Genomic DNA, 14,006 nt, shown 5'->3' with positions numbered 1-14,006 from the left:
CTGTGCCTAGAGCTACCGACTGATGGCGCCATGCCCACGGATGGTAATTAAGAGGAGGAGGTGGAGGAGGGGTGGGAGGAGGTGGAGGCATATTAGGCCTTTGAGACCTGGACCGAGGTAGGCCCCGCAATCCTCGGCGTCGGCAGTATATGACCAGCCCCAGGGTCAGACTCGGTCCCAGCCTCCACCAAGTTAACCCAATGTGCCGTCAGCGATATATAGTGGCCCTGCCCGGCAGCACTCGTCCACGTGTCCGTGGTCAGGTGGCCCTTGTCAGAAACGGCGTTGGTCAGGGCACGGAGGATGTTCTCTGACACGTGCTTGTGCAGGGCTGGGACAGCACATTGGGAAAAGAAGTGGCGTCTGGGGACCGAATACCGAGGGGCGGCCGCCGCCATGAGGTTTCGAAAGGCCTCGGTCTCTACCAGCCTATAGGGCAGCATCTCCAGGCTAAGCAACTTGGAGATGTGGACGTTGAGGGCTTGGGCGTGTGGGTGGGTTGCGCTATACCTCCTTTTGCGCTCCAGCGTCTGGGGTATGGAGAGCTGAACGCTGGTGGATGCTGTGGAGGATCGTGGAGGCGAAGATGGGGTTTTCGCACGGGAGGTGTTTGGGCCGGGGTCCTGGGCAGGGGGCTGACTAGCAGATGACACGGGAAGGAGCAGTGGTGTGCCCGGCCGGAGGTGAACGGGCTTGGTGCCATTGAGTGGGGTGTTTAGCATTCAGATGCCTGCGCATACTGGTGGTAGTTAAGCTAGTAGTGGTGGAACCCCTGCTGATCCTGGTTTGGCAAAGGTTGCACACCACAGTCCGTCAGTCATCCGGTGTTTCTTTAAAGAACCTCCAGACTTCTGAAAATCTAGCCCTCGCCACGGGAGCTTGACTACGGGCAACATTTGGCGCTGATGCACCAGCTCTGGCCCTGCCTCTCCGCCTGGCCCCACCACAGCCTCTTCCAACCTGTTCTGCTATAAGACTCGCCTCCGTCTCAGAAGCACTGTGTTCACCCGGCCTATCAACCCAGCTTGGGTCTGTCACCTCATCATCCTCCGATCCCTCAGTCTGCTCCCCCCTCGGACTTCCTGCCCTGACAACAACTTCACCACTGTCTGACAACCGTGTCTCTTCATCATCCGACACCTCTTTGCACACTTCTTCCACTACGTGAATGATGTCATCATCACCCACAGACTGCGACTGGTGGAAAACCTGGGCATCGGAAAATAGCTCAGCAGCAGCAGGACAAGTGGTTTGTGACTGTGGGAAGGGTCCAGAAAACAGTTCCTCAGAGTATGCCGGTTCAAATGCCAAATTTTGGTGGGAGGGGGCAGACTGGGGGGAAGGAGGCTGAGGTGGAGGAGCTGGAGGAGTGCCGATTTCGGTGACATGGGTGGACTGCATGGAAGACTGACTGGGGGACAAATGGCTAGAAGCATTGTCCGCAATCCACGACATCACCTCTTCGCACTGTTCTGGCCTCAATAGTGCTCTACCACGAGTCCCAGTAACTTGAGACATGATGAACCTAGGGAGTGTACCTCTGCGGCATTCCCCTGCTCCCCCATCAGCAGGTGGAGACTCACCCCGCCCAGGACCACGGCCTCTGACCCCTGCAGTAGTTGGACGCCCACATCCACGCCCTTGTCCTCTACCCCTAGCCCTCGGGTTAAACATTTTCCAAATTAAAGTGTAAACTTGAAATTTTTTTTTAGTTTTTTAGTTTTTTTAACAAAACGATGCTATCCTATTGCTATGGCTAGTTTCTAACCTACACTGACAGCACACAACTGGATTTTGTGCTTTGCAAGATGAGTTTGAGCTATAAAATGAAATAAAGGTAAAAAAAATAAATAAATCAGCAGACTCTGCCTAATTCTACTCAAACCCCTAATAAATTTTCCCACTTCGGTGTTTGAGGTGGATATGCGTGTCACTAAGAGCTAAACACAACGGTCGCAGGTCTCCCAGCAAATTCCTCACAGTATGGTACTAGCTGCACTACTAGTGCCAGCAAGCCCAGCCACAAGCAAACAAAAAAAAAGGAAAATATAACGCTATTGTAGGCCTAAGTAAGCCGTTGGGGTTCTCCTATGGCTATTTTGTAGCCTACAATGAAAGCACACTGCTTTGCAAGATGAGTTTGAGCTATAAAATGAAATACAGCTAAAAAAAAAAAAAATCAGCAGACTCTGCCTAATTCTACTCAAACCCCTAATAAATTGTCCCACTTCGGTGTTTGAGGTGGATATGCGTGTCACTAAGAGCTAAACACAACGGTCGCAGGTCTCCCAGTAAATTCCTCACAGTATGGTACTAGCTGCACTACTAGTGCCAGTAAGCCCAGCCACAAGCAAACAAAAAAAAGGAAAATATAACGCTATTGTAGGCCTAAGTAAGCCGTTGGGGTTCTCCTATGGCTATTTTGTAGCCTACAATGAGAGCACACTGCTTTGCAAGATGAGTTTGAGCTATAAAATGAAATACAGCTAAAAAAAAAAAAAATCAGCAGACTCTGCCTAATTCTACTCAAACCCCTAATAAATTGTCCCACTTCGGTGTTTGAGGTGGATATGTGTGTCACTAAGAGCTAAACAGAACGGTAGCAAGTCCCCCTGCAAATTCCTCACAATATGGTACTAGCTGCACTACTAGTGCCAGCAAGCCCAGCCACAAGCAAATAAAAAAAAAAAAAAGTATAACGTTATTGTAGCCCTAAGAAGGGCTGTTGGGTTCTTGTAGAATCACTCCTGCCTAACACTATTCTAATAGAACACCCTAACGCTTTCCCTGACCAGCAGCAGCTCTCTCCCTAGCGGCATCCAGACACAGAATGATCCGAGCAGCGCAGGCAGCGGCTAGTCTATTCCAGGGTCACCTGATCTGGCCAGCCAACCACTGCTATCGACGTGTAAGGGTACCACGTCATGCTGGGTGGAGTGCAGAGTCTCTTGGCTTGTGATTGGCTCTGTTTCTGGCCGCCAAAAAGCAAAACGGCGGGAGATGCCATTTTCTCGAGCGGGCGAAGTATACGTCCGAGCAACGAGCAGTTTCGAGTACGCTAATGCTCGAACGAGCATCAAGCTCGGACGAGTATGTTCGCTCATCTCTACTACAAATGTCTACCTGAGGGCGATCTGTATTCTGATTGATGGCAGATGTTTCCCCCAGAACATAATAATGTCATATTTTCTCCTCTAGAATGCAACTTAGAAATGTGTGTTAATGCCTGCTAAGCCACGTTATCCTGTAAATGTCTAGAGCTTTATTTTTTTCAATCCGCAAAATGATTTATGATAACACATGACTGACTAAGTAAATAAAACAACTCACTATATAACAGATCATTCTTATTAATGCAAAGACCTTGAGCGCCTTTGTAGAGGGAGTCAGTTCACCTCAGAGAGAATACAAGAAGATGGATTCCAGTGCAAAGGAGAAGGATTCCACTGGCCATAAGATCTATCATATGCATGACTGTGATTCCAGGCAAATGCTGGAGAATTTTTTCTCCAGTAACCAGGACATGGTATTTGAAGAGGATTTCTTGAAGTTCCCCATTCAAAATTTTAGAAAAACTTTCAAATCAGGTATGTGTTTTCCTATTATTAAATAGTTTCATTTTATACATTTTAATAAGTTGCACAGAAACACAGTTGTTCGTGGTGCACAGTTTGGCCGTTAAGGAGCTACTCACGGTATAAGACCGGTCCACACAGTCTTTGAAAAAGTCCACAGAAATAGAGAAAATAATTTCACTATGACCGGAGCTCCAAATATTCTTCTTCTCCCTCGTTATTCTATATTAAAACATCGATGCAACGCCCGGAAGAAGCCTTGCCGGCGAAACCCTGGGTCGGGCGGATAGGAAAGCTAGCGTCCCGTTATGTGAATTTGTGATATGCGCTTTTTTAATGGTCTTTGGTGAATATGATGAACTGAAATAAATTTTAACTTTATTGGAACGTACCACACCATCTGCCTGCATATTTTCTTCCAGCTACAATATAATTAAAGGAGGAGAATGAGAGTGCGATGGTGCTAGTCTGAAAGGTGACATACTTTCAGCAGGAGAAACTGAAGATTGGTGCTGTTCATCGATGTTTTAAGATAGAATAACGAGGGAGAAGAAGAATATTTGGAGCTCCGGTCATAGTGAAATTATTTTCTCTATTTCTGTGGATTTTAATAAGTTGGTTTTTTTATCTTTACCAATTACTATCAAATTTAGTTCACATTTCTGTCTCTGACTTCTGTTGTTCGAAAGTTAAGGGAGCATAACTATTATAAATTGGATCGTTTAGAAAGTCTAAGTCTCAATATCATCTTCAGGTTCACATTTTGTTCTAAGGTTCAGATGAATATGTATATTTGTTATATCCTTTTCTCCATTCTTGACTTTCCCACTGCTTAGTTACAGTCTCAGAAAGTGATGAATGGCTTGGAACGTTTTACAGAGGCAATGACAGCCTTCTCTACTTTTACTGTTAGGAAATTGGAAACTTTGCAACCCCTATGCTTTTTTATTTTTTTAACATCAACGTTTTATTGAAATTTTAGTAACTACCCTATCATTGAACACTTGTTATCTATGTAAGAGTAAATATCTGGAAATGCATGGCCTGTAACTCTCAATGATTTTTGAGTTATTTTGTTATCCAAGTTTTATCCTTTTTTATTTTAAACATACAGGCTACTGATTTACATTATACCTTAAGAATGTGACTTTGGGGTTACACTCAAATTGTTTATTCAGTGACTCTGTCTTGCTTATGCCATTCAATTGGTTATTAATTGAAATTTTAAATAAATAATTAATTTAAAAATTTGATATGATTCAACAGAGTTTATTCTCTCCAATTGGTTCAAATGTGCTTGGAATAAAGTGGTAGTTAATTTACAAATTAAAAACAAACATACTTTTTTTGGTTTTTGTACATTATTTTACATGAAATAACAAAGATAAGACTTTAACTTTCAGGGTATATATGAATTTACCTTAAATTGCAACTAACCCACTTTTCACCCAACGTCCTAGAAAAAGCAGCAGAGTCTAAATATTCTGACCTGTCTGTTACAGGATTTATTCAATTCCCGAATTATGCAAAAGTGAAATACTGAATTAGTCAGTGGTAGAGTTCTATTGTGTACAAAAGTGTGAAGGGCTTTGGTAAAGAGGTATTTATCCCTCCCCCCAACATAAATAAATAGGGAATAAATGAGAGGGGCTCAGGGTCCCTTGAGAAGCTGTGACACATAAATATACATATTTTTAAAAAAAATTCTCGACTACTCTAATTTTAAGTCATTCTAAATAACTCAATATAAACTGGTAAAAAACGTAAAGGGGCTTTCCCATGAACAAAAGTTATTCACGGTTTTTAATGCTTTAATTATATTCTTCACTTTGCAGATGTGCGCGCGTATCTCCGACCTATCGGAAGACACACGCGCACAGTATATATAGTTGATATTATCCCTTCTCATAATGTAGTAACATATAAAGTGAATATTTCCATTATCTGTGAGGTGCAGCAGCTCCGGTGTGCAGCAAATTCTCCCTGTAGACTGATGGCTTAGAATCTGGAGGGGGGGACACATCAGGGGGCTGTATCTCTGGCTCTGTGACACATAGAACCTCACTTCTTTTTTTCCTGTGAAAAAAGAGAGTCTCGTCTTTTATATGAACATCTGTCTTTCTAAGTGTCAGGAAAACCGAGATATTAATTGTTAAACTGCCGTTTGTAGATATATACAGATGTCACCTGATATTCTCACTTTAAACCTGAATATCTCTGGATCCATGGCACATAGAAACAAAATTCAAGATTCATTTGAAAGAAGAGATTCTCCCTTGCCTACCCATAGTGCTCCCTTGCCTATATATAAATCTATTACACATTATACCTGTATATCCTACATAATGTAATCTTTACTTGTGGGGAGATTTGGTTGACCAATTTCAGAAAACAAATGTAAATATTCCAATATATTTTCTGTATCAATTCCCTGTTGTTCTCTAGATCTCTGCTTGTCGTCATTCTGTAGGAAGCTTCATTGTTTATATTCTGTCAATATAAATTTGTCATTGGTGATTGGTCCCACAAGTTTACCAGTGGTTATAACACACAGATATGATTACTCTCTGCGATACTAATGAGTCACGCACTTGTGTAACATCACATGGACAGATCTCTATCTGCTATAACCAATCCCTTCAGGTCTTTTTCACCCTTTTTCGTTTTTGCTTTTCTGTTTTTTACTCCCATCATTCTAGAAGTGATAACTTTTATATTTTTACATTTACAGAGGTATATGCAGGCTTGTTATCTGAGAGACAAATTTAGTGGCACAATTTAATATTTTATCCAATATACTGGAAAGTTAGAAAAAAAAAGTTTCTTGTAGGCTCTGTTTTGACGGCTTCCATTAGATATTGAATGAATGTTTTTTTTTTTTCAATAATATTTTAGTGACAATTTTATACTTTCCTTTTCAGGTCACATTAAAGGAGATATACTGATAGACCTGAGTGTTGGTTCCATTATTCATCATCTGTACTCAGCCTGTGGGTTTTTCAACCACACCATAGTCCTCAAGGTCAAAGACAGATGCATCATGGAGTTGAAGAGATGGGTGGACACACGTACAGGAGCATTCGACTGGTGTCATGCTGCACAACTTCATGCGGACATAGAAGGAAACAGGTGAAATATTTTGTTTTGCGGCTATACAAAAGATATAAAGAAAAGGTCATAAATTTTTGGACAGCATATCATTTATATAACTTTTTATATAGCCAAGACTAGTCTACAATACTTATCCGTGGTCAGTAAAAAAATGTCTTTACATATCCACTCATGTGAATATTATCAATACATTCATTTTACGTTAATTTTTCTGCTTCTCACAGTGAAGAGATTCAGAACAAAGAAGGTGAAGTGAGATCAGCAATGCAACATGTCATCAAATTTCACCTTGAGAAAGAGAATATGACAGAGCCAATAGATTTACCACCAGCCGATTGTATCATCAGCGCTTGGCTCCTGGATGTGATCTGCAAAGACAAAGATGAATTCATCAAATATCTCAAGAAGTTCTCAAAGTTTCTGAAGCCTGGAGGACACCTCATATTTGTGGGGTCTTTAGAGGCAACATATTACACAATTCACAAAGAGAAGTTTCATATTGTCACATACGATGAAGAATTTGTCAGGGGAGTTCTAGTTGGAGAAGGCTTCAAAATTGATTATTGTGATGTTTTTAGGAGAAAAGCTGAGAGTGACCTTATTGACCATAAAGGTGTCATATTCATTGCAGCACACAAAGAGAAATAGTTTATAATAGAAAAATACAAGGCAGGTCTTCTTCTACATTTCTATTTACTATTTAAAATTGTTGATAAGTTGTATTGCCTTGAAAATGAACCTGTCACCAGGAATGTGATTTTTAGTTGGTGACAGGTTCCAACAGCTTATGCTATGCTGTACTTATGTGGTAGGGGGCACTCATGCATCTACTATCTTCATCTATTCCACACTCATCCACCTCCCCCTACCCACTTCCTGACATGTGCATAGGGCAGGCAGAGGAGGGAGAGGGATGGTGTGTAGAGGAAGTATGCATGAGGAGACTGAGACATAGACCCACGTTTACTAAGAACAGTGCAAACTGCACTCTGTGCTTTTTACCTGTGTAGTGTGTAGAGGGCTCCAGATTTAGGATTTCTGGTGCACGTTCTTCATGAATCTGGTTCCCTCTACACTGCTCTGACAGAGTGCACCACTTTTTTTGGTGCACCTTTAAACATGGGCCATGTGACACACTTCTGTCTGACTTTCCATGATAAATCTGGTGCACGGTCCCACTGAGCAACGGAACGCCTACTTAAGTGCGGTAAACAGAAATACAAAAATTGGAAGGGATGTGAAAAGGTTAAAAAGGTCTAGATGACTGGACAAATGCAGAATTTTTGCTAATTATCTACAGTACTGTTTAGATTAGGTAAGAGCTTAATCCAGGGGTAATTCTGATTGCTACCCAATAATTCCAGAAATATTTTATTCCCTAAGAATAATTGGTGTGTGTCCTATAATTAAAGTGGTCTTCAGTCATTTTTAAAGTCAGACTGGTTGGATAGTGGCACACAGTAAAGAACCTCAGAAAAGGAAATTAGAAAAACAGCACAGACGCCACGTGTGAGATCTGGATTCTAGAGTGAATCCAAATATTATAATAAACAATTGAGCTCAGCTTGTTTGGTTATACAGTTGCTACAACACATTTAAAACGTAAACACTACTTTGTGTGGTTTAGGCAGCCCTTCCTGGGTTCGAGAAAGTTAATATGTGTGGGGGGTCCCCATATCGTAAATCCTTCATGTAAAAATAGGCTTCTTATATCTATTAAAAAGTTTTCCAGCTATGAAACTGATTTTGAGCTCGGTTCAGACTCTTCATCAATTACTTATAGTATACAGTTTAAAATAAGATACTGGCTTGTTAGGCTGGGCAGCAGGGTGGCACAGTGGTTGATCTTGGAAGCTCTATGTAGTGCTGCGGAATCTGTGTGTGCTATATAAATAAAAAGGAAGGAATAACAAGAATATTAATAACTTCATTATTGTTCAATTAGTTCAGCATCACAAATTGGAATTTCTAGTTTCAGTATTTAATAATGCAAGGCATTTACTTAGATCCAAGAAAAAATTTCAAATGTGTTCAAATTGATGAATATATAAATAAAGATTATTATTATTATTATTATTATTATTATTATTATTATTATTATTGTAAAGAATGGTTCAATAAGGCATCAGTAAAAAAATCACTGATGTGAAAAAAACCACCAATGTGAATCCACCCTAACAGAACCACATGCTCTACAACACCAAGTCCCCCACTTATCATTTGTCTTCTTATGTAGAAAATGTAATGTTAACGTGCCTTATGTAGTCATCCTCCCACTTTAAGCAGTCTCAAGACTGAGGACCCACATTCTCTGAATGTTGCTGAGGCGAGACCTGTAGCCACATAACTTTTCAGACATATGCTATATACTTAGAATAATGCATGGCAGGTGCCGGAAAGAAAGAAAAAAAATCAAAATGCGTTGAAATTGACAAAAAGAAAACATTTTCACAATTTTCTTGTGGGCTCTGATTTTATGCCTTTCACTGTGTGCACCAAATCACACCTCCACTATATTGTGTGGGTCTGTACAAACAAAGGGATATAAAATTTATATAGGTTTCATTGGGATTTTTAAAAATTAAAACTGCTTGTACCAAAAAAAATTCTTAATTTTAACATATTTTGAGGCCAGAAACATTTTCATTGCTACCATTGTGGAGACTGTGCAACCTTTTAATTACTTTTATGAATTTTTTTATGTTTTGCAAAAGAAAAGAAGCATTTTTGACAATTGGGTGCATTTTCAATTACAGGGTTTACAGCTGGTAATAACTATTTCTATATTTTGATTTGAAATTTTAGGGTTTTTAAAAAAAAAAAATTATCAAACTTTGTTTTACACTTTTTTAGCCCACCAAGGGTAATTTAACCATAGGTAGGCTGACTTCTTCTACCATATACTACAATACTACTGTACAGCAGTATATGGCAGTCTTGCCAAGGCAGCTGCTTACAGTTTAGGCTCAATGACAGGTTATTTAGCTTGTATAAGACCCCAGGCTGTCAAAGCAACCTATCCTCATCCCCCAATGACGTCATGGGGCAGGGGTGAAATCCAAGATGGCGGAGCCTGTGCGCTGCAGCAATTTAAATGCCTCTGCCAAGTTTGCCGGAAGCATTTAAACAGTTCACACCTTTGGTCGGTGCTAGCACCGACTGTGGCTATAAGCAGTGGATGTTTGCTGAAATAGGCAGCAAGCACCCACCCTGTATGGAGTGGGCTCAGCCCTTGAGCCCTCTCCATACACCTGTTCCCAATGAGCCATAATGGTACAGTTTGTGACAGGAAGAGTTCAAAATTGGCATGAGGTTCACTATGGTTTACACCCAAAACGTACTAAACAAAAAATGTTTATATATTGGCGCTGCTCACCATTCCCCTCTACATAAGAAATAGCATCACATAGCTATTCCTCTTTCTATCATAGCCTGCTCTATCTTCTCTGCTGCAATGGCACAATGCAGTGAGCACACGTTGTGCTCACCGAACCAAGCTTGGGCGCCATAGGCTTCTTTGGGGATGTATAACCGGCCACAAACTTGCAGCCGAATATACCTCCACACAACAGCCCATGTGAATGAGGCCTAAGGGTGGAAAAACATTAGCATTTTTTTCAAATTGGTGATTTTTCACTGAACCCATTCTAGCTTATGGACACATACAGATTGGGTTTCCCTTCCTGGCTTCAGTGGTGTTTCACTGATTCCTTACTAACCCTTTCTTTTCCACTGTTCCAATGTTGTCAGTGAACACAAAGAACAGGTTCCAATGGACCAATGATTAGTAAAAAAAAAACTTTAAAAGTTTGAAAAGCCCATTGAAAAGAAGCCAGGAAGAGAATCTGCATGTGTCCATAAGGTTCAGTAAAAAATCACCAATGTGAATCTAACCTAACAGAACCATATACTCTACACCACCACCTCCTCTACCACTTTTCACTTGTCTTCTAATGTAGAAAATGTAATGTTCAACTGCCTTATGTGACTATCTCTCCATTTATAGCAGTCACAAGACTGAGGACCCATATTCTCTGAAGATTGATGAGGTGAGAACTGTAGCCACATGACTTTTCAGACAAATCTTATGGACGTTATTAAACTTTTAGGATAAAGAGTAAATTTTTACCTATAAGGCTCAAATTAGAATCACAATAGCCCCCATATACTAAGGTCCTAGTGCCAGTTTTCTGTCGGACTTTTCACGTTCATTTAGATGCCAACTGCTTGCACAGGTATTTAAGAAGTGCCTGCACCACATTCGTGTCACACGCCATGTTTTGTGGCTCAGCTGCACTATTCTTTAACCCCTTAGCGCTCTGCGCCGTAGCTGTACTGCGCAGAGACGATGCCGATTCAGCGCTGTATAGAAGCCGAACCGGCATCGTTAGCCGCGGGATTTCAACGGTAATCTACCGTTGACATCCCCGGCTAACACCCGCGGTTGGAGTGGGCTCAGATCGCGGGCGTTTAACCGTTAAATGCCGCGGTCAACACGACCGCGGCATTTAACATGTCTTCCGGGGGGTCTTTACCCCACGATCGCCCCCCCCCCGCGCCGTTTTTGGGGGGGCTGATCGCTGTTTTGGCACCTCTGGGGTCCGATCGGGACCCCAGAAAAGCCTGAAGGCGGTGCCTTTAAGATGGCGTCTGTGACGTCATCTTAAAGGTAAAGTGTCAGTCTATGCAACTGCGTAGGCTGGCACTGCTAATACCCTGCAATACATGAGTATTGCAGAGTATTATAATGAACAAGCAATCAGATGATTGCTTGTTCATATCCCATGGTGGATCAAGTAAAAAATGTAAAAAAAAATGTTTTTCAATAAAAAAATAACTTTATAAATCACTAAAAATGCCCATAAGCCCCAAAAAATATAAAGAGATATATAATGCTCAAAAAAGTCTAAATCATAACACAAACCCCACATATATAGTATCACCGCGTCCGTAACAATCCATAGAAAAAAAACTTAATAACTATTGAACCCATATGATGAACGCCGTAAAAAAAAAAAACGTTAAAAACCTGCCCAAAATTATGATTTTTACCTATTATATCCCACTAAAAATGCAATAAAAAGTGATCAACAAAACATATTTACTCCAAAAAGATACTGTTGCAAAGAACAACATGTCCCGCAAAAAACAAGCCATGAACCAGCTCTGTAGCCAAAAACGTAACAATGTTATGCCACTTGGAAGACGGCGATGCAAAAATGATAGATTTTTCCCCACATTAGGGTTTTATTTGGCAAATTTAGTAAAACATAAGAAAAAATATTCATGTCTGGTATCCCCGTAATCGTATCGAGCCATAGAATAAAGATAACAGGATTATTAGGATATACGGTGAACACGAAAAAAAAAAAGTAAAAAATCCAGTACAGAATTGATGCTTTTCTACTCATGACCTCAAAAAAAGTTCCAAAATTTTTAACAATAGGTGATACCAACCCCAAAATGGTAACACTGGAAAAAACATCTCATCTAGAGATGAGCGAGCACTAAAATGCTCGGGTACTCGTTATTCCCATTTGAAGTCAATGGGAGACTCGAGCATTTTTCAAGGGGACCAAGGCTCTGCACAGGGAAGCTTGGCCAAACACCTGGAATCCTCAGAAAAGGATGGAAACACCACGGAAATGGACAGGAAACAGCAGGGGCAGCATGCATGGATGCCTCTGAGGCTGCTTAAACGCACCATTATGCCAAAATTATGGGCAACAGCATGGCCATGACAGAGTGACAGAATGAAGCTAGATAGCATCTAAAACATCCAATAATTGACCCTGACACTATAGGGGACGGCATGCAGAGGCAGCGGCAGGCTAGAGAGTGTCTTGGCAACATACCCCAAATGGACTCAGGCTTAAAACCAATGGGTCGCAGAGAGGAACCAAAGGAGGTGAGCAAGAAGCGCTCAAATAATATCGGTAAATGATAAAAGTTTGCCAGTATATTTTGTGGATTACACAGCAGGGTGGCGACAAAGTTAACAAGTTTGATATGGAAGCCATGAAAACAACCCAAAATTCTGCCTGGCACAGCTCGTTTGATAAGGGGACCATGTATGGGGGCAGTGAACTAGTAGTAGATTAAAGGTGCTGCAGTTAAAACTATGTTATTTGGATCTTGGGATGGAGCTGGCGCTTCGCTGCCAGGCGAGCTTTCGCCAATCCAAGCCCCTGTCTCTAGGCTACTCCCCAAACAGCACTTCTAAGAACCTTTTGTATAAGATCAAGTGTAGTAGCGTTCTTATAAGTTTAGGATGTGGCGGGTGAGGGGAATGTAAACAGATGCGCAACAAGCGCTGAAATAATTTCGGTTTATCATTAAAGTTTGCCAGTATATTTTGTGGATAACACAGCAGGGTGGCGACAAAGTTAACAACTTTGATGTGGAATCCATGAAAACAACCCAAATTTCTGCCTGACACACCTCGTTTGATAAGGGGACGATGTATGGAGGCAGCTATATGGACGACTTTTGGAGGTAGCAATGGAGACAACGTATGGAGGCTGCTATGGAGACAATTTAATTTGGATAGTGCCTGTATGTGGCAGTCCAAAAAAGTTTTCAAACCAGAGGAGCAGGTAGGTGGCCCTCCAGAAAAATGAAATAGATTGAGTGCCTGTATGTGGCAGTCCAAAAAAGTTTTCAAACCAGAGGAGCAGGTAGGTTGCCCTCCAGAAAAATTGAATAGATTGAGTGCCTGTATGTGGCACTCCCAAAAATAGTTTAAAACAGAGGACCGGTATAGGTGGCCCTCCAGAAAAATTAAATGCATAAAGTACTATAGCTAGAGCCAGTGGGCCCTGTCAAAAAATAGCCAGTTTCCTCTGCTTTAGTGTACAAGGTGGAAGAGAAGGAGGAAAATGAGGAGGAGGAGTGCATAAATTATTCAGGTTGAGATTCCTTCACCTGGTGGAGTTTGGAAATTATGAGAAATCCAGGCTTTATTCATCTTAATAAGCGTCAGCCTGTCAGCGCTGTCAGTCGACAGGCGTGTACGCTTATCGGTGTTGATGCCACCAGCTGCACTGAAAACCCGCTCGGACAACACGCTAGCGGCAGGGCAGGCAAGAACCTTCAAGGCGTACAGCGCCAGTTCGTGCCACATGTCCAGCTTTGAAACCCAGTAGTTGTAGGGAGCTGTGTGATCATTTAGGACGATGGTATGGTCAGCTACGTACTCCCTCACCATCTTTCTGTAAAGATCAGCCCTACTCTGCCGAGACTGGGGACAGGTGACAGTGTCTTGCTGGGGTGACATAAAGCTGGCAAAAGCCTTGTAAAGCGTACCCCTGCCAGTGCTGG

At 41.6% G+C, this 14,006-nt stretch overlaps 1 protein-coding gene across 1 annotated transcript; it reads left to right on the top strand.

Annotated features, from left to right (window-relative positions):
- The first annotated feature begins 3,103 nt into the window (after nucleotides 1-3,103).
- Nucleotides 3,104-8,693, top strand: LOC140065742 (nicotinamide N-methyltransferase-like). The gene is made up of 3 exons (XM_072113316.1): nucleotides 3,104-3,587; nucleotides 6,497-6,704; nucleotides 6,911-8,693. Exons 1-3 carry the CDS (start codon nucleotides 3,416-3,418, stop codon nucleotides 7,332-7,334), a joined length of 804 nt encoding a protein of 267 aa, XP_071969417.1. The 5' UTR covers nucleotides 3,104-3,415; the 3' UTR covers nucleotides 7,335-8,693.
- Nucleotides 8,694-14,006: the final 5,313 nt, after the last annotated feature.

The sequence above is a fragment of the Engystomops pustulosus genome, chromosome 6, assembly GCF_040894005.1.
Source record: "Engystomops pustulosus chromosome 6, aEngPut4.maternal, whole genome shotgun sequence".
NCBI classification, from domain to species: Eukaryota; Metazoa; Chordata; class Amphibia; order Anura; family Leptodactylidae; genus Engystomops; species Engystomops pustulosus.
The sequence above is the reverse complement of the archived record's forward strand: the minus strand, read 5'-3'. Positions and strand labels throughout refer to the sequence as shown.